At 50.7% G+C, this 20609-nt stretch overlaps 1 protein-coding gene across 3 annotated transcripts in view; it reads left to right on the top strand.

Moving 5' to 3' along the window:
- The window catches only part of TUB (TUB bipartite transcription factor), a 73576-nt gene that overhangs the window by 41054 nt on the left and 11913 nt on the right, over window positions 1-20609 (top strand). For 2 of the 3 annotated variants that reach the window (XM_069968017.1, XM_069968015.1), the window contains exons 2-5: window positions 2885-2936; window positions 7237-7399; window positions 15951-16088; window positions 17748-17915. In XM_069968017.1, the coding sequence (XP_069824118.1) occupies window positions 7285-7399; window positions 15951-16088; window positions 17748-17915 (421 nt within the window). In that variant the 5' untranslated portion in view covers window positions 2885-2936; window positions 7237-7284. The remainder of the gene's footprint in view (window positions 1-2884; window positions 2937-7236; window positions 7400-15950; window positions 16089-17747; window positions 17916-20609) is intronic. The other variant, XM_069968016.1, reaches the window with a different exon arrangement.

Genomic DNA, 20609 nt, shown 5'->3' on the forward strand with positions numbered 1-20609 from the left:
TGTGTGTGTTAGGAGATTAGAGTGTCAGCTCCTGGGGTCAGGGAGGATGATGGGAGTGATGATGCACTGTGTGTGATAGGAGATTAGAGTGTCAGATCCTGGGGTCAGGGAGGATGATGGGAGTGATGATACACTGTGTGTGATAGGAGATTAGAGTGTCAGCTCCTGGGGTCAGGGAGGATGATGGGAGTGATGATACACTGTGTGTGATAGGAGATTAGAGTGTCAGCTCCTGGGGTCAGAGATGATGGGAGTGATGATACACTGTGTGTGATAGGAGATTAGAGTGTCAGCTCCTGGGGTCAGGGAGGATGATGGGAGTGATGATACACTGTGTGTGATAGGAGATTAGAGTGTCAGCTCCTGGGGTCAGAGATGATGGGAGTGATGATACACTGTGTGTGATAAGAGATTAGAGTGTCAGCTCCTGGGGTCAGGGAGGATGATGGGAGTGATGATACACTGTGTGTGATAGGAGATTAGAGTGTCAGCTCCTGGGGTCAGGGAGGATGATGGGAGTGATGATACACTGTGTGTGATAGGAGATTAGAGTGTCAGCTCCTGGGGTCAGGGAGGATGATGGGAGTGATGATACACTGTGTGTGATCGGAGATTAGAGTGTCAGCTCCTGGGGTCAGGGAGGATGATGGGAGTGATGATACACTGTGTGTGATAGGAGATTAGAGTGTCAGCTCCTGGGGTCAGGGAGGATGGGAGTGATGGTACACTGTGTGTGATAGGAGATTAGAGTGTCAGCTCCTGGGGTCAGAGATGATGGGAGTGATGATACACTGTGTGTGTTAGGAGATTAGAGTGTCAGCTCCTGGGGTCAGGGATGATGGGAGTGATGGTACACTGTGTGTGATAAGAGATTAGAGTGTCAGCTCCTGGGGTCAGGGAGGATGATGGGAGTGATGATACACTGTGTGTGATAGGAGATTAGAGTGTCCGCTCCTGGGGTCAGAGATGATGGGAGTGATGATACACTGTGTGTGTTAGGAGATTAGAATGTCAGCTCCTGGGGTCAGGGATGATGGGAGTGATGGTACACTGTGTGTGATAGGAGATTAGAGTGTCAGTTCCTGGGGTCAGGGAGGATGATGGGAGGGATGATACACTGTGTGTGATAGGAGATTAGAGTGTTAGCTCCTGGCGTCAGGGAGGATGATGGGAGTGATGATACACTGTGTGTGATAGGAGATTAGAATGTCAGCTCCTGGGGTCAGGGATGATGGGGGTGATACATTGTATCCATGGCTCCTGTGTTGTTCTCAGCATCAATGACCTCATTCAGGGTTGGGGGTCTATGAGGGTCTTTCCTTCCTCTCCCGGGGATGAATATGAAGCATTGAGGCTCCGGCGTTCTCCTTGGATCGGACTCTTTAAGGCGTTTGTGCAGCAGCAGGTGCTGAGGAGACTGGGGGTCTGTGCCCAGACACATGAATGGGGGCACATGATGGAACGGCCGGCGCTTCCTTCCTTCCTGGGGGGGGGGGGGGGCTTCATGTCCGGCAGCACAAGGGGCCAAATGTCCAAGGTGGAAGAAAGGGGCATTTAACATGAAGGAGACCCTCCCCCTCCATGAGCCCCCAGGTAGCTTCCTGTGCAGTTACATCACTATGTGGGATTGGCAGTCAGGGCTCTGGCAAAGCTGGGTGCCCTCCGCCAGGGGAATGGAGCCCTATGAAGATCTCATGTATATATGGAGAGAGGGAGCTGACTGATCACCTGGTGCCCAGTACCTTGTACAATTACCAGGATCAGTAGCTGGCAAGGAGAGAGTCTGGCAGGATCAGTAACCAGCAGGGTCACTAAAAGGCAGGATGAGTAATCAGCAGGATCAGTAACCAGCAGGATCACTAAAAGGCAGGATGAGTAATCAGCAGGATCAGTAACCAGCAGGATCACTAAAAGGCAGGATGAGTAATCAGCAGGATCAGTAACCAGCAGGATCAGTAACCAGCAGGGTCACTAAAAGGCAGGATGAGTAATCAGCAGGATCAGTAACCAGCAGGATCAGTAACCAGCAGGGTCACTAAAAGGCAGGATGAGTAATCAGCAGGATCAGTAACCAGCAGGGTCACTAAAAGGCAGGATGAGTAATCAGCAGGATCAGTAACCAGCAGGATCAGCATCCTGCATTGTTTTATTCTGGCTGAAGGTTCCATGAACAGCAGTGGCAGATGACTCCTCTCTGTCCCTCCCCTGTTATGTGCTTGCTGTTACTTGTAGTCCGGGTGTCGGGGTCTCTGGGCGTCTGTTCTCTCTCACTGCCATCTCTCCGGACAGACGAAGCATCACAGATCCCTCCGTATCGCCCTCTGATGCCCAATTACTGCAGGCAGATCTAATAAGACGATGATGGGAGTGATGGGCGAGGTGCCAGCGCCCAATTACCTGCATCACCCATCAGGAGGGGCACCGGCTAATGGACCCTGGGGGGGGGGGGGTGGACTATCCAGACTCATCACCCATCAGGAGGGGCACCGGCTAATGGACCCTGGGGGGGGGGGGGACTATCCAGACCCATCACCCATCAGGAGGGGCACCGGCTAATGGACCCTGGGGGGGGGGGGGACTATCCAGACCCATCACCCATCAGGAGGGGCAGCGGCTAATGGACCCTGGGGGGGGGCAGCTGTCCAGACCCATCACCCATCAGGAGGGGCAGCGGCTAATGGACCCTGGGGGGGGGGCAGCTGTCCAGACCCATCACCCATCAGGAGGGGCACCGGCTAATAGACGGGGGTGGGGGTGGGGGACTATTCAGACCCATCATCCATCAGGGGGTGCGGGGGTGCAGCAGCCATCCAGAAGTAGTTGTAGTTGTCACCCCCACAGACCTATATGCAGTTATAGTTACTCTGATCTGTTTGTATTGCAGTGTTCTGGATGATGAGAGTAGTAGTCTGCGCCAACAGAAGCTGGACAGACAGGTGAGTGCAGCCCCCAACTCATGGAGTTACATGATGGGATATGGGTGGAGACGGTGATCAGTAACTGATCAATAACAATTATTAGTATTAGACTGTGTTCACATGTGCTGCGGTTTCACCGAAATGATCCAACCCTGCAGTACTGATACTGCACCGCTACTATACTGATACTGCACCGCTACTATACTGATACTGCACCGCTACTATACTGATACTGCACCGCTACTATACTGATACTGCACCGCTACTATACTGATACTGCACCGCTACTATACTGATACTGCACCGCTACTATACTGATACTGCACCGCTACTATACTGATACTGCACCGCTACTATACTGATACTGCACCGCTACTATACTGATACTGCACCGCTACTATACTGATACTGCACCGATACTATACTGATACTGCACCGCTACTATACTGATACTGCACCGCTACTATACTGATACTGCACCGCTACTATACTGATACTGCACCGATACTATACTGATACTGCACCGATACTATACTGATACTGCACCGCTACTATACTGATACTGCACCGCTACTATACTGATACTGCACCGATACTATACTGATACTGCACTGCTACTATACTGATACTGCACCGATACTATACTGATATTGATCATCTCAGATTAGTAACAGATAATACAATATTGTACTGTGAACACAGGGGGCGGGGCTGTAACTACCTCTCTATACACAGAATATACAGGGGGCGGGGCTGTGACTACCTCTCTATACACAGGATATACAGGGTGCGGAGCTGTGACTACCTCTCTATACACAGGATATACAGGGGGCGGGGCTGTAACTACCTCTCTATACACAGGATATACAGGGGGCGGGCTGTGACTACCTCTCTATACACAGGATATACAGGGGGCGGGGCTGTGACTTCCTCTCTATACACAGGATATACAGGGTGCGGAGCTGTGACTACCTTTCTATACACAGGATATACAGGGGGAGGGGCTGTGACTACCTCTCTATACACAGGATATACAGGGGGCGGGGCTGTTACTACACCTCTATACACAGAATATACAGGGGGCGGGGCTGTGACTACCTCTCTATACACAGGATATACAGGGGGCGGGGCTGTGACTACCTCTCTATACACAGGATATACAGGGGGCGGGGCTGTAACTACCTCTCTATACACAGAATATACAGGGGGCGGGGCTGTGACTACCTCTCTATACACAGAATATACAGGGGGCGGGGCTGTGACTACCTCTCTATACACAGGATATACAGGGTGCGGAGCTGTGACTACCTCTCTATACACAGGATATACAGGGGACGGGGCTGTGACTACCTCTCTATACACAGGATATACAGGGGGCGGGGCTGTGACTACCTCTCTATACGCAGAATATACAGGGGGCGGGGCTGTGACTACCTCTCTATACACAGGATATACAGGGGGCGGGGCTATGACTACCTATCTATACACAGGATATACAGGGGGCGGGGCTGTGACTACCTCTCTATACAGGATATAAAGGGGGCGGGGCTGTGACTGCCTCTCTATACAGAGGATATATCCGGGGGGGGGGGCTGTGACTACCTCTCTATACACAGAATATACAGGGGGCGGGGCTGTTACTACCTCTCTATACACAGGATATACAGGGGGCGGGGCTGTGACTACCTCTATACACAGGATATACAGGGGGCGGGGCTGTGACTACCTCTCTATACACAGGATATACAGGGGGCGGGGCTGTGACTATCACTCTATACTCAGGATATACAGGGGGCGGGGCTGTGACTACCTCTCTATATAAAAGATATACAGGGGGCGGGACTGTGACTACCTCTCTATACACAGGATATACAGGGGGCGGGGCTGTGACTACCTCTATATACAGGGGGCGGGGCTGTGACTACCTCTATACACAGGATATACAGGGGGCGGGGCTGTGACTACCTCTCTATACATAGAATATAAAGGGGGCGGGGCTGTGACTACCTCTCTATACACAGGATATACGGGGGGCAGGGCTGTGACTACCTCTCTATACACAGGATATACAGGGGGCGGGGCTGTGACTACCTCTCTATATACATGATATACAGGGGGCGGGGCTGTGACTACCTCTCTATACACAGGATATACAGGGGGCAGGGCTGTGACTACCTCTCTATATACAGGATATTCAGGAGGCAGGGCTGTGACTACCTCTCTATACACAGCATATAAAGGGGGCGGGGCTGTGACTACCTCTATACACAGGATATACAGGGGACGAAGCTGCCTGTGACTACCTCTCTATACACAGGATATACAGGGGGCGGGGCTGTGACTACCTCTATACACAGGATATACAGGGGGCGGGGCTGTGACTACCTCTATACACAGGATATACAGGGGGCAGGGCTGTGACTACCTCTCTATACACAGGATATACAGGGGGCCGGGCTGTGACTACCTCTATACACAGGATATACAGGGGGCGGGGCTGTGACTACCTCTCTATACACAGGATATACAGGGGGCGGGGCTGTGACTACCTCTATACACAGGATATACAGGGGGCTGGGCTGTGACTACCTCTATACACAGGATATACAGGGGGCGGGGCTGTGACTACCTCTCTATACACAGGATATACAGGGGGCGGGGGCTGTGACTATCACTCTATACTCAGGATATACAGGGGGCGGGGCTGTGACTACCTCTCTATATAAAAGATATACAGGGGGCGGGACTGTGACTACCTCTCTATACACAGGATATACAGGGGGCGGGGCTGTGACTACCTCTCTATATACAGGGGGCGGGGCTGTGACTACCTCTATACACAGGATATACAGGGGGCGGGGCTGTGACTACCTCTCTATACATAGGATATACAGGGGGCGGGGCTGTGACTAGCTCTCTATACAAAGGATATACAGGGGGCGGGGCTGTGACTACCTCTCTTTACACAGGATATACAGGGGGCGGGGCTGTGACTACCTCTCTTTACACAGGATATACCGGATATACCGGGTGGCGGGGCTGTGACTACCTCTCTATACACAGGATATACGGGGGGCGAGGCTGTGACTACCTCTCTATACACAGGATATACAGGGGGCGGGGCTGTGACTACCTCTCTATATACATGATATACAGGGGGTGGGGCTGTGACTACCTCTATACACAGGATATACAGGGGGCGGGGCTGTGACTACCTCTCTATACACAGGATATACAGGGGGCGGGCTGTGACTTCCTCTATACACATGATATACAGGGGGCGGGGCTGTGACTTCCTCTCTATACACATAATATACAGGGGGCGGGGCTGTGCTTACCTCTCTATACACAGGATATACAGGGGGCAGGGCTGTGACTACCTATCTATACACATGGTATACAGGGGGCGGGGCTGTGACTACCTCTCTATACACAGGATATACACGGGGCGGGGCTGTGACTACCTCTCTATACACAGGATATACAGGGGGCGGGGCTGTTACTATAATATACACGGGGCGGGCTGTGACTACCTCTCTATACACAGGGTATACAGAGGGCGGGGCTGTGACTACCTCTTGATATACAGGGGGCGGGGCTGTGACTACCTCCATACACAGGATATACGCTGGGCTGTTACTATTATATACAGGGGGCGGGGCTGTCTCTATTATATACAGGGGGCGGGGCTGTGACTACCTCTCTATACACAGGGGCGGGGCTGTTACTATTATATACAGGGGGCGGGGCTGTGACTACCTCTCTATACACAGGGGCGGGGCTGTTACTATTATATACAGGGGCGGGGCTCTGACTACCTCTCTATACACAGGGGCGGGCTGTTACTATTGTATACAGGGGGCGGGGCTGTGACTACCTCTCTGTACACAGGGGCGGGGCTGTTACTATTATATACAGGGGGCGGGGCTGTGACTACCTCTCTGTACACAGGGGCGGGGCTGTTACTATTATATACAGGGGCGGGGCTGTGACTACCTCTCTATACACAGGGGCGGGGCTGTTACTATTATATACAGGGGGCGGGGCTGTGACTACCTCTCTGTACACAGGGGCGGGGCTGTTACTATTATATACAGGGGGCGGGCTGTGACTACCTCTCTGTACACAGGGGCGGGGCTGTTACTATTATATACAGGGGCGGGGCTGTGACTACCTCTCTATACACAGGGGCGGGGCTGTTACTATTATATACAGGGGCGGGCTGTGACTACCTCTCTGTACACAGGGGCGGGGCTGTTACTATTATATACAGGGGGCGGGGCTGTGACTACCTCTCTTCCTCCTCTGTATTCGGCAGCGCGCCCTATTAGAACAGAAGCAGAAGAAGAAGCGTCAGGAGCCGCTGATGGTTCAGTCTAACGTGGACGGTCGGAGTCGCGCCCGCAGGATGAAGCAGTCGGAGGAGCAGGCCCCCCTGGTGGAGTCCTATCACAGCAGTAACAGCAGCGCCATCTATCACGGTCAGTTACACACTGCGCCGGCCCTTTAATTCCGTTATCTATAACAGATACAATGTTTACCAAATAATAGAACTTATTAACTAAAATCTGCAACATTGTTACAAGTGAGGATCACATGACCCAGGTCTCCCTCACCTCCCAGCCATAGGTTCTTCTATCTCCCACAATTCCTTGCTCCAGGATTAGAGCAGTATGGCTGCTTTCTTTAACACACAGCGCCCCCTTCGTCCTCAGGATATTTGTGGTATTACAGCAGGAGAGACGGCTCTGGGGCGGGGGTCTCTGATTGCTGAGTGATTGCTGGGCGGCTTGAGGTCTGTTCACACTCGGAGAAGTCAGTGAGAGAAGAGAGGCCTTATGCCTCATTACCCCTGACCTCTGCCCCCTGACCTCTGCCCCTGGGTTATACAGTTCCCGATGTCGAATGACAGAATTAAATATTGGGCAAACACTGAACTATATCCCCCCCCCTTTCCTCCTCTAGACTCCGCTATCCTCCTCCAGACTACTCTATCCTCCTCTAGACCTCTCTATCCTCCTCAAGACTCTTCTATCCTACTGTAGACCCCTCTATCCTCCTCCAAACCCCTCTCAATCCTCCTCCAGACCCCTTTTTTTTCCTGCAGACTCCTCTGTCATCCTCCTCCAGACTCCTTTGTCCTCTTCCAGTCTCCTCTGTCGTCCTCTAAACCCCTCTGTCCCCTCAATTGGAGAATAGTGAGTGCGGCTCTGGAGGATGAGACATGATGTAACAGCAGAATAGTGAGTGCGGCTCTGGAGGATGAGACATGATGTAACAGCAGAATAGTGAGTGCGGCTCTGGAGGATGAGACGGGATGTAACAGCAGAATAGTGAGCGCAGCTCTGGAGGAGGAGACATGATGTAACAGCAGAATAGTGAGTGCAGCTCTGGAGGATGAGACATGATGTAATAGCAGAACAGTGAGCGCAGCTGTGGAAGATGAGACATGATGTAACAGCAGAATAGTGAGCGCAGCTCTGGAGGATGAGACATGATGTAACAGCAGAATAGTGAGCACAGCTCTGGAGGATGAGACATGATGTAACAGCAGAATAGTGAGCGCAGCTCTGGAGGATGAGACATGATGTAACAGCAGAATAGTGAGTGCAGCTCTGGAGGATGAGACATGATGTAACAGCAGAATAGTGAGTGCAGCTCAGGAGGATGAGACATGATGTAACACAATAGTGAGTGCAGCTCTGGAGGATGAGACATGATGTAACAGCAGAATAGTGAGTGCAGCTCTGGAGGATGAGACATGATGTAACAGCAGAATAGCGAGTGCAGCTCTGGAGGATGAGACATGATGTAACAGCAGAATAGCGAGTGCAGCTCTGGAGGATGAGACATGATGTAACAGCAGAATAGTGAGTGCAGCTCAGGAGGATGAGACATGATGTAACACAATAGTGAGTGCAGCTCTGGAGGATGAGACATGATGTAACAGCAGAATAGTGAGTGCAGCTCTGGAGGATGAGACATGATGTAATAGCAGAACAGTGAGCGCAGCTCTGGAAGATGAGACATGATGTAACAGCAGAATAGTGAGCGCAGCTCTGGAGGATGAGACATGATGTAACAGCAGAATAGTGAGCACAGCTCTGGAGGATGAGACATGATGTAACAGCAGAATAGTGAGCGCAGCTCTGGAGGATGAGACATGATGTAACAGCAGAATAGTGAGTGCAGCTCTGGAGGATGAGACATGATGTAACAGCAGAATAGTGAGTGCAGCTCAGGAGGATGAGACATGATGTAACACAATAGTGAGTGCAGCTCTGGAGGATGAGACATGATGTAACAGCAGAATAGTGAGTGCAGCTCTGGAGGATGAGACATGATGTAACAGCAGAATAGCGAGTGCAGCTCTGGAGGATGAGACATGATGTAACAGCAGAATAGCGAGTGCAGCTCTGGAGGATGAGACATGATGTAACAGCAGAATAGTGAGTGCAGCTCAGGAGGATGAGACATGATGTAACACAATAGTGAGTGCAGCTCTGGAGGATGAGACATGATGTAACAGCAGAATAGTGAGTGCAGCTCTGGAGGATGAGACATGATGTAACAGCAGAATAGTGAGTGCAGCTCAGGAGGATGAGACATGATGTAACAGCAGAATAGTGAGTGCAGCTCTGGAGGATGAGACATGATGTAACAGCAGAATAGTGAGTGCAGCTCTGGAGGATGAGACATGATGTAACAGCAGAATAGGGAGTGCAGCTCTGGAGGATGAGACATGATGTAACAGCAGAATAGCGAGTGCAGCTCTGGAGGATGAGACATGATGTAACAGCAGAATAGCGAGTGCAGCTCTGGAGGATGAGACATGATGTAACAGCAGAATAGGGAGTGCAGCTCTGGAGGATGAGACATGATGTAACAGCAGAATAGTGAGTGCAGCTCTGGAGGATGAGACATGATGTAACAGCAGAATAGTGAGTGCAGCTCTGGAGGATGAGACATGATGTAACAGCAGAATAGTGAGTGCAGCTCTGGAGGATGAGACATGATGTAACAGCAGAATAGCGAGTGCAGCTCTGGAGGATGAGACATGATGTAACAGCAGAATAGCGAGTGCAGCTCTGGAGGATGAGACATGATGTAACAGCAGAATAGCGAGTGCAGCTCTGGAGGATGAGACATGATGTAACAGCAGAATAGTGAGTGCAGCTCTGGAGGATGAGACATGATGTAACAGCAGAATAGTGAGTGCAGCTCTGGAGGATGAGACATGATGTAACAGCAGAATAGTGAGGGCAGCTCTGGAGGATGAGACATGATGTAACAGCAGAATAGTGAGTGCAGCTCTGGAGGATGAGACATGATGTAACAGCAGAATAGTGAGTGCAGCTCTGGAGGATGAGACATGATGTAACAGCTGAATAGTGAGTGCAGCTCTGGAGGATGAGACATGATGTAACAGCAGAATAGTGAGCGCAGCTCTGGAGGATGAGACATGATGTAACAGCAGAATAGTGAGTGCAGCTCTGGAGGATGAGACATGATGTAACAGCAGAATAGTGAGTGCAGCTCAGGAGGATGAGACATGATGTAACACAATAGTGAGTGCAGCTCTGGAGGATGAGACATGATGTAACAGCAGAATAGTGAGCGCAGCTCTGGAGGATGAGACATGATGTAACAGCAGAATAGCGAGTGCAGCTCTGGAGGATGAGACATGATGTAACAGCAGAATAGCGAGTGCAGCTCTGGAGGATGAGACATGATGTAACAGCAGAATAGTGAGCGCAGCTCTGGAGGATGAGACATGATGTAACAGCAGAATAGTGAGCACAGCTCTGGAGGATGAGACATGATGTAACAGCAGAATAGTGAGCGCAGCTCTGGAGGATGAGACATGATGTAACAGCAGAATAGTGAGTGCAGCTCTGGAGGATGAGACATGATGTAACAGCAGAATAGTGAGTGCAGCTCAGGAGGATGAGACATGATGTAACACAATAGTGAGTGCAGCTCTGGAGGATGAGACATGATGTAACAGCAGAATAGTGAGTGCAGCTCTGGAGGATGAGACATGATGTAACAGCAGAATAGCGAGTGCAGCTCTGGAGGATGAGACATGATGTAACAGCAGAATAGCGAGTGCAGCTCTGGAGGATGAGACATGATGTAACAGCAGAATAGTGAGTGCAGCTCAGGAGGATGAGACATGATGTAACACAATAGTGAGTGCAGCTCTGGAGGATGAGACATGATGTAACAGCAGAATAGTGAGTGCAGCTCTGGAGGATGAGACATGATGTAACAGCAGAATAGTGAGTGCAGCTCAGGAGGATGAGACATGATGTAACAGCAGAATAGTGAGAGCAGCTCTGGAGGATGAGACATGATGTAACAGCAGAATAGTGAGTGCAGCTCTGGAGGATGAGACATGATGTAACAGCAGAATAGGGAGTGCAGCTCTGGAGGATGAGACATGATGTAACAGCAGAATAGCGAGTGCAGCTCTGGAGGATGAGACATGATGTAACAGCAGAATAGCGAGTGCAGCTCTGGAGGATGAGACATGATGTAACAGCAGAATAGTGAGTGCAGCTCTGGAGGATGAGACATGATGTAACAGCAGAATAGTGAGTGCAGCTCAGGAGGATGAGACATGATGTAACACAATAGTGAGTGCAGCTCTGGAGGATGAGACATGATGTAACAGCAGAATAGTGAGTGCAGCTCTGGAGGATGAGACATGATGTAACAGCAGAATAGCGAGTGCAGCTCTGGAGGATGAGACATGATGTAACAGCAGAATAGCGAGTGCAGCTCTGGAGGATGAGACATGATGTAACAGCAGAATAGTGAGTGCAGCTCAGGAGGATGAGACATGATGTAACACAATAGTGAGTGCAGCTCTGGAGGATGAGACATGATGTAACAGCAGAATAGTGAGTGCAGCTCTGGAGGATGAGACATGATGTAACAGCAGAATAGTGAGTGCAGCTCAGGAGGATGAGACATGATGTAACAGCAGAATAGTGAGTGCAGCTCTGGAGGATGAGACATGATGTAACAGCAGAATAGTGAGTGCAGCTCTGGAGGATGAGACATGATGTAACAGCAGAATAGGGAGTGCAGCTCTGGAGGATGAGACATGATGTAACAGCAGAATAGCGAGTGCAGCTCTGGAGGATGAGACATGATGTAACAGCAGAATAGCGAGTGCAGCTCTGGAGGATGAGACATGATGTAACAGCAGAATAGCGAGTGCAGCTCTGGAGGATGAGACATGATGTAACAGCAGAATAGTGAGTGCAGCTCTGGAGGATGAGACATGATGTAACAGCAGAATAGCGAGTGCAGCTCTGGAGGATGAGACATGATGTAACAGCAGAATAGTGAGTGCAGCTCTGGAGGATGAGACATGATGTAACAGCAGAATAGCGAGTGCAGCTCTGGAGGATGAGACATGATGTAACAGCAGAATAGCGAGTGCAGCTCTGGAGGATGAGACATGATGTAACAGCAGAATAGTGAGTGCAGCTCTGGAGGATGAGACATGATGTAACAGCAGAATAGTGAGTGCAGCTCTGGAGGATGAGACATGATGTAACAGCAGAATAGTGAGTGCAGCTCTGGAGGATGAGACATGATGTAACAGCAGAATAGTGAGTGCAGCTCTGGAGGATGAGACATGATGTAACAGCAGAATAGTGAGTGCAGCTCTGGAGGATGAGACATGATGTAACAGCTGAATAGTGAGTGCAGCTCTGGAGGATGAGACATGATGTAAGAGCAGAATAGTGAGCGCAGCTCTGGAGGATGAGACATGATGTAACAGCAGAATAGTGAGTGCAGCTCAGGAGGATGAGACATGATGTAACACAATAGTGAGTGCAGCTCTGGAGGATGAGACATGATGTAACAGCAGAATAGCGAGTGCAGCTCTGGAGGATGAGACATGATGTAACAGCAGAATAGTGAGTGCAGCTATGGAGGATGAGACATGATGTAACAGCAGAATAGTGAGTGCAGCTCTGGAGGATGAGACATGATGTAACAGCAGAATAGTGAGTGCAGCTCAGGAGGATGAGACATGATGTAACAGCAGAATAGTGAGTGCAGCTCTGGAGGATGAGACATGATGTAACAGCAGAATAGTGAGTGCAGCTCAGGAGGATGAGACATGATGTAACAGCAGAATAGTGAGTGCAGCTCAGGAGGATGAGACATGATGTAACAGCAGAATAGTGAGTGCAGCTCTGGAGGATGAGACAGGATGTAACAGCAGAATAGCGAGTGCAGCTCTGGAGGATGAGACATGATGTAACAGCAGAATAGTGAGTGCAGCTCTGGAGGATGAGACATGATGTAACAGCAGAATAGTGAGTGCAGCTCAGGAGGATGAGACATGATGTAACAGCAGAATAGTGAGTGCAGCTCTGGAGGATGAGACATGATGTAACAGCAGAATAGTGAGTGCAGCTCTGGAGGATGAGACATGATGTAACAGCAGAATAGTGAGTGCAGCTCTGGAGGATGAGACATGATGTAACAGCAGAATAGGGAGTGCAGCTCTGGAGGATGAGACATGATGTAACAGCAGAATAGCGAGTGCAGCTCTGGAGGATGAGACATGATGTAACAGCAGAATAGTGAGTGCAGCTCTGGAGGATGAGACATGATGTAACAGCAGAATAGTGAGTGCAGCTCTGGAGGATGAGACATGATGTAACAGCAGAATAGTGAGTGCAGCTCTGGAGGATGAGACATGATGTAACAGCAGAATAGTGAGTGCAGCTCTGGAGGATGAGACATGATGTAACAGCAGAATAGCGAGTGCAGCTCTGGAGGATGAGACATGATGTAACAGCAGAATAGCGAGTGCAGCTCTGGAGGATGAGACATGATGTAACAGCAGAATAGTGAGTGCAGCTCTGGAGGATGAGACATGATGTAACAGCAGAATAGTGAGTGCAGCTCTGGAGGATGAGACATGATGTAACAGCTGAATAGTGAGTGCAGCTCTGGAGGATGAGACATGATGTAACAGCAGAATAGTGAGCGCAGCTCTGGAGGATGAGACATGATGTAACAGCAGAATAGTGAGTGCAGCTCTGGAGGATGAGACATGATGTAACAGCAGAATAGTGAGTGCAGCTCAGGAGGATGAGACATGATGTAACACAATAGTGAGTGCAGCTCTGGAGGATGAGACATGATGTAACAGCAGAATAGTGAGTGCAGCTCTGGAGGATGAGACATGATGTAACAGCAGAATAGCGAGTGCAGCTCTGGAGGATGAGACATGATGTAACAGCAGAATAGTGAGTGCAGCTATGGAGGATGAGACATGATGTAACAGCAGAATAGTGAGTGCAGCTCTGGAGGATGAGACATGATGTAACAGCAGAATAGTGAGTGCAGCTCAGGAGGATGAGACATGATGTAACACAATAGTGAGTGCAGCTCTGGAGGATGAGACATGATGTAACAGCAGAATAGTGAGTGCAGCTCTGGAGGATGAGACATGATGTAACAGCAGAATAGTGAGTGCAGCTCAGGAGGATGAGACATGATGTAACAGCAGAATAGTGAGTGCAGCTCTGGAGGATGAGACATGATGTAACAGCAGAATAGTGAGTGCAGCTCTGGAGGATGAGACAGGATGTAACAGCAGAATAGCGAGTGCAGCTCTGGAGGATGAGACATGATGTAACAGCAGAATAGTGAGTGCAGCTCTGGAGGATGAGACATGATGTAACAGCAGAATAGCGAGTGCAGCTCTGGAGGATGAGACATGATGTAACAGCAGAATAGTGAGTGCAGCTCAGGAGGATGAGACATGATGTAACACAATAGTGAGTGCAGCTCTGGAGGATGAGACATGATTTAACAGCAGAATAGTGAGTGCAGCTCTGGAGGATGAGACATGATGTAACAGCAGAATAGTGAGTGCAGCTCAGGAGGATGAGACATGATGTAACCGCAGAATAGTGAGTGCAGCTCAGGAGGATGAGACATGGTGTAACAGCAGAATAGTGAGTGTGGCTCTGGAGGATGAGACATGATGTAACAGCAGAATAGTGAGTGCAGCTCAGGAGGATGAGACATGATGTAACACAATAGTGAGTGCAGCTCTGGAGGATGAGACATGATGTAACAGCAGAATAGTGAGTGCAGCTCTGGAGGATGAGACATGATGTAACAGCAGAATAGTGAGTGCAGCTCAGGAGGATGAGACATGATGTAACAGCAGAATAGTGAGTGCAGCTCTGGAGGATGAGACATGATGTAACAGCAGAATAGTGAGTGCAGCTCTGGAGGATGAGACATGATGTAACAGCAGAATAGTGAGTGCAGCTCAGGAGGATGAGACATGATGTAACAGCAGAATAGTGAGTGCAGCTCTGGAGGATGAGACATGATGTAACAGCAGAATAGTGAGTGCAGCTCTGGAGGATGAGACATGATGTAACAGCAGAATAGTGAGTGCAGCTCTGGAGGATGAGACATGATGTAACAGCAGAATAGTGAGTGCAGCTCTGGAGGATGAGACATGATGTAACAGCAGAATAGTGAGTGCAGCTCTGGAGGATGAGACATGATGTAACAGCAGAATAGTGAGCGCAGCTCTGGAGGATGAGACATGATGTAACAGCAGAATAGTGCTGTACATATGGAAGAGTGTCCCTGTCTGTGATGCTGCTAACCGGCCCCTGATGATGATTGCTTCAAGAAACGCGTTGGGCCTAAAAGTCTGGTGATGGTCAATCATTGTGTATTAAATAAAGTTACATATCGATTCTACTGCTGAGGAAATATTTTAAATGGAATAATAAGGTATATTAAAATTTTTCCTACAAATCAGTGTTATATTTAAGAAATAGGAAATCTTACGCTTTGCAAATGAATTCTTATATAGGATGGTATACGGTATATACTCTCCTACCACTATTCTCCTTCCTGTTGGCTGCGTTCACACTGATGGGTGCCGGTAGCGCTGAGGTGTGTGTGGGGTGGACGCTGTGTGTAACGCGCTGTCTCTGTCTCTCGGCCACCCCCCTCGAGCAGTGCAGGAGGCCGAGCAGGAGGAGGCGCAGATCCCAGCCGAGGCTCAACCTCCCAAATCTACTAAGAAGAACAAGGCGGCGGCTGCCACTAGCTGCCCATCTGGCAGCACCAGGAAAGAGAAGAAAGGAAAGCAGAAAGGTCAGAGGCATGACGCCCCCTGCATGTGCTCCTCATACACTGCATGACCACCCACCCACAGAGCATGACCCCCGCAGAGCACGCCCACCATCCTCAGAGCTGATGGATCAACCTGGAACATTCCGGATCAGAAGGACGGCTGTGGATCCAGAGAAAGTGGAACACCTGGAAGCTCATCTGCCCCCACGCCTCCATGTCCATCTGTGGTCATGTGACAGCCGTGGAGTCCGTCAGCATGAAGGCTCTTGTGTGTTGTGCTTCATATGTGACGTGTTCATTATGGGGGAGGGATATATTGAGATGCGGCCTTGTCTGCTGGGACCTCCACGGGGTCTGTGTCCCTGCTCCGCTGTGGGAGGAGCCTGAGCGAGTCTATGGGACTGGTGGAGACAGTTGGATGCAGTACTGCTGCCCCAATCATCCTGCAGTATAGAGGGGCGGAGGGCACGGACCCCCTTCTAATGATCAGTGATCCCAGCATGCCCGGCCCGCCATCAGCTGGGGAGTCACAGGAGCCCACATCTGCTCAGCCATGGGGGTCATTCTCTAGTGTCATGTCACATGTGGGCGGGGCTTCCTTACATCTCTCCGGGGCTGCAGTGGGAGGAGTCACTGGAGCCAAATGACAATATAATAAAACTAGAGAATCTTTTATTATTATTAGAATATTTACCAGATTTGCCGATTTGTATCTATATTATTATCTGTCTTATTATTTGTAGTTATATTTCTATTGTATTACTTTATTTGTAGTTTACTATACTATTTTTTATGTATTTACATTCATTTGGATGTTATTGTTTTAGTCTACATTTTTATTTTATATTGTTAATTTATATCATTTTTATTACTATTATTATTATTATTATATTTTGTTTGTTTATATTGTTATTATTGTTATGATTATATTTTGTTTTTTTTTATTATTTATTTTATTTTATTTTGTTATTATTATTATATTTTGTTTTATTATTATTATTATTATTATTATTATTATTATTATTATTATTATTATATTTTGTTTATTGTTATTGTTGTTATATTTTGTTTATTTATATTATTTATTATTATATTTTATTTTTTATTATTATATTTTGTTTATATTATTATTTATTATATATTTTTTATATTATTATTATTGTAATATTTTGTTGTTATTATTGTTATTATTATATTTTGTTTATATGATTTATTATATTTAGTTTTTTATTAATATGATTATTATTATTATTATATTTTGTTTATTTATGTTATTATTATTTATTATATTTTGTTTATTTATATTATTATTATATTTTGTTTTTTCTTGGGTGTCCAGGTCTGCAGACCCGGAGGGGTAACTATAGGGCCGGGATCTGTAACCTGTGGCTCTCCAGATGTTGCAGCACTACAACTCTCAGCATGCCCTGGCTGATGTTGAAGGCTATCAGGGCATGCTGGGAGTTGCAGTCTCCCCTCCCCCAGGTTGCAGACCAGCACTTTAGGGGGCTCCTTGGCCACTGGGGGGCAGCAGTGTAGTGGTTCGGGGCCCCTGATAGAGATTCTGCACTGGGGCCCCAGAGATTTGGGCTCCTCCCTGCAGTGATGATGGGACGGCCGCCTCCCTGCCTGCTCGGTGTTATTCTGTGCTCGCTCACTGCCAGCTCCTTACCCCCCCAGGTATCGATGGCCCGGCGGCGGCGTTCCAGGACGAGGCTGCGGACACCGGGAGTCACGTTCAGATACTTACAGTCGGTCAATCCAACCATGATGAGGAGGAAGGGGAGACGACGGCCACCGGCCAACAGCAGAGCAAGCAGGACCTGAGGGTGACCATGCAGAAGAAAGGTGAGCCTGCTGAGGGGTTCCAGAGCGGGTGTGGCCCCCTGTGTATTACTATGCTCCTCCCACTCCTCAGCCGCTCAGGGTCTCCCACTGGTGAAGGGATTACAAGGGTTAATATTGTAATTTCTTCGTTTACTGTTCCACCAATCCTTAAGCTGGGTACCACCAGTCACCAGTCTCTGGGCCGGCACTGATCTTACTTGGTGGTGACCCCTTGGCGGGCACTGGTCTCCTCACTTGGTGTTGACCCCTGGGCCGGAACCGGATTCCTCACTTGGTGGTGACCACTGGGCCGGAACCGGATTCCTCACTTGGTGGTGACCCCTGGGCTGGCACTGGTCTCCTCACTTGGTGGTAACCCCTGGGCTGGCACTGGTCTCCTCACTTGGTGATAACCCCTGGGCCGGCACTGGTCTCCTCACTTGGTGGTGACCCCTGGGCGGGACCTGGTCTCCTCACTTGGTGGTGACCCCTTGGTCGGCACTGGTCTCCTCACTTGGTGGTAACCCCTGGGCTGGCGTTGGTCTCCTCACTTGGTGGTGACCCCTGGGCTGGCACTGATCTCACTTGGTGGTGACCCCTGGGCCAGCACTGGTTGGTAACCCCTGGGCGGGCACTGGTCTCCTCACTTGGTGGTGACCCCTGGGCTGCACTGGTCTCCTCACTTGGTGTTGACCCCTGGGCGGGCACTGGTCTCCTTACTTGGTGGTGACCCCTAGGCTGGCACAGGTCTCCTCACTTGGTAGTGACCTCCTGGCCAGCACTGGTCTCCTCATTTGGTGGTGACCCCTGGGCTGGCACTGGTCTCCTCACTTGGTGGTGACCCCTGGGCTGGCACTGGTCTCCTCACTTGGTGGTGACCCCTGGGCTGGCACTGATCTCACTTGGTGGTGAACTCTTGGCCGGCACTGGTCTCCTCACTTGGTGTTGACCCCTTGGCGGGCACTGGTCTCCTCACTTGGTGGTGACCTCTTGGCCGCCACTAGTCTCCTTACTTGGTGGTGACCCCTGGGCCGGCACTGGTCTCCACACTTGGTGGTGACCCCTGGGCTGGCACTGGTCTCCTCACTTGGTGGTAACCCCTTGTCCGGCACTGGTCTCCTCACATGGTGGTAACCCCTGGGCTGGCACTGATCTCCTCACTTGGTGGTGACCCCTGGGCGGGACCTGGTCTCCTCACTTGGTGGTGACCCCTGGGTGGGCACTGGTCTCCTCACTTGGTGGTGACCCCTGTGCTGGCACTGATCTCCTCACTTGGTGGTGACCTCTTGGCCGGCACTGATCTCCTCACTTGGTGGTGACCCCTGGGCGGGACCTGGTCTCCTCACTTGGTGGTGACCCCTGGCACTGATCTCATTTGGTGGTGACCCCTGGGCCGGCACTGGTTGGTAACCCCTGGGCGGGCACTGGTCTCCTCACTTGGTGGTGACTCCTGGGCTTCACTGGTCTCCTCACTTGGTGGTGACCCCTGGGCTGGCACTGGTCTCCTCACTTGGTGTTGACCTCTTGGCTGGCACTGATCTCCTCACTTGGTGACCCCTGGGCCAGCATTGATCTTCTCACTTGGTGGTGACCCCTGGGCCGGCACTGGTCTCCTTACTTGGTGGTAACCCCTGGGCTGGCACTGGTCTCCTCACTTGGTGGTGACCCCTGGGCCGGCACTGGTCTCCTCACTTGGTGGTGACCCCTGGGCTGGCTCTGGTCTCCTCACTTGGTGGTGACCTCTTGGCTGGCACTGGTCTCCTAGCTTGGTGGTGACCTCTTGGCTGGCACTGGTCTTCTCACTTGGTGGTGACCCCTGGGCCGGAACCGGATTCCTCACTTGGTGGTGACCCCTGGGCTGGCACTGGTCTCCTCACTTGGTGGTAACCCCTGGGCCGGCACTGGTCTCCTCACTTGGTGGTAACCCCTGGGCCGGCACTGGTCTCCTCACTTGGTGGTGACCCCTGGGCGGGACCTGGTCTCCTCACTTGGTGGTGATCCCTTGGTCGGCACTGGTCTCCTCACTTGGTGGTAACCCCTGGGCTGGCGTTGGTCTCCTCACTTGGTGGTGACCCCTGGGCTGGCACTGATCTCACTTGGTGGTGACCCCTGGGCCAGCACTGGTTGGTAACCCCTGGGCGGGCACTGGTCTCCTCACTTGGTGGTGACCCCTGGGCTATACTGGTCTCCTCACTTGGTGGTGACCCCTGGGCGGGCACTGGTCTCCTCACTTGGTGGTGACCCCTTGGTCGGCACTGGTCTCCTCACTTGGTGGTTACCCCTGGGCTGGCGTTGGTCTCCTCACTTGGTGGTGACCCCTGGGCTGGCACTGATCTCACTTGGTGGTGACCCCTGGGCCAGCACTGGTTGGTAACCCCTGGGCGGGCACTGGTCTCCTCACTTCGTGGTGACCCCTGGGCTGCACTGGTCTCCTCACTTGGTGTTGACCCCTGGGCGGGCACTGGTCTCCTTACTTGGTGGTGACCCCTAGGCTGGCACAGGTCTCCTCACCTGGTAGTGACCTCCTGGCCAGCACTGGTCTCCTCATTTGGTGGTGACCCCTGGGCTGGCACTGGTCTCCTCACTTGGTGGTGACCCCTGGGCTGGCACTGGTCTCCTCACTTGGTGGTGACCCCTGGGCTGGCACTGTTCTCACTTGGTGGTGAACTCTTGGCCGGCACTGGTCTCCTCACTTGGTGGTGACCCCTTGGCGGG

Source organism: Dendropsophus ebraccatus, chromosome 4 (assembly GCF_027789765.1).
Source record: "Dendropsophus ebraccatus isolate aDenEbr1 chromosome 4, aDenEbr1.pat, whole genome shotgun sequence".
Lineage (NCBI taxonomy): Eukaryota > Metazoa > Chordata > Amphibia > Anura > Hylidae > Dendropsophus > Dendropsophus ebraccatus.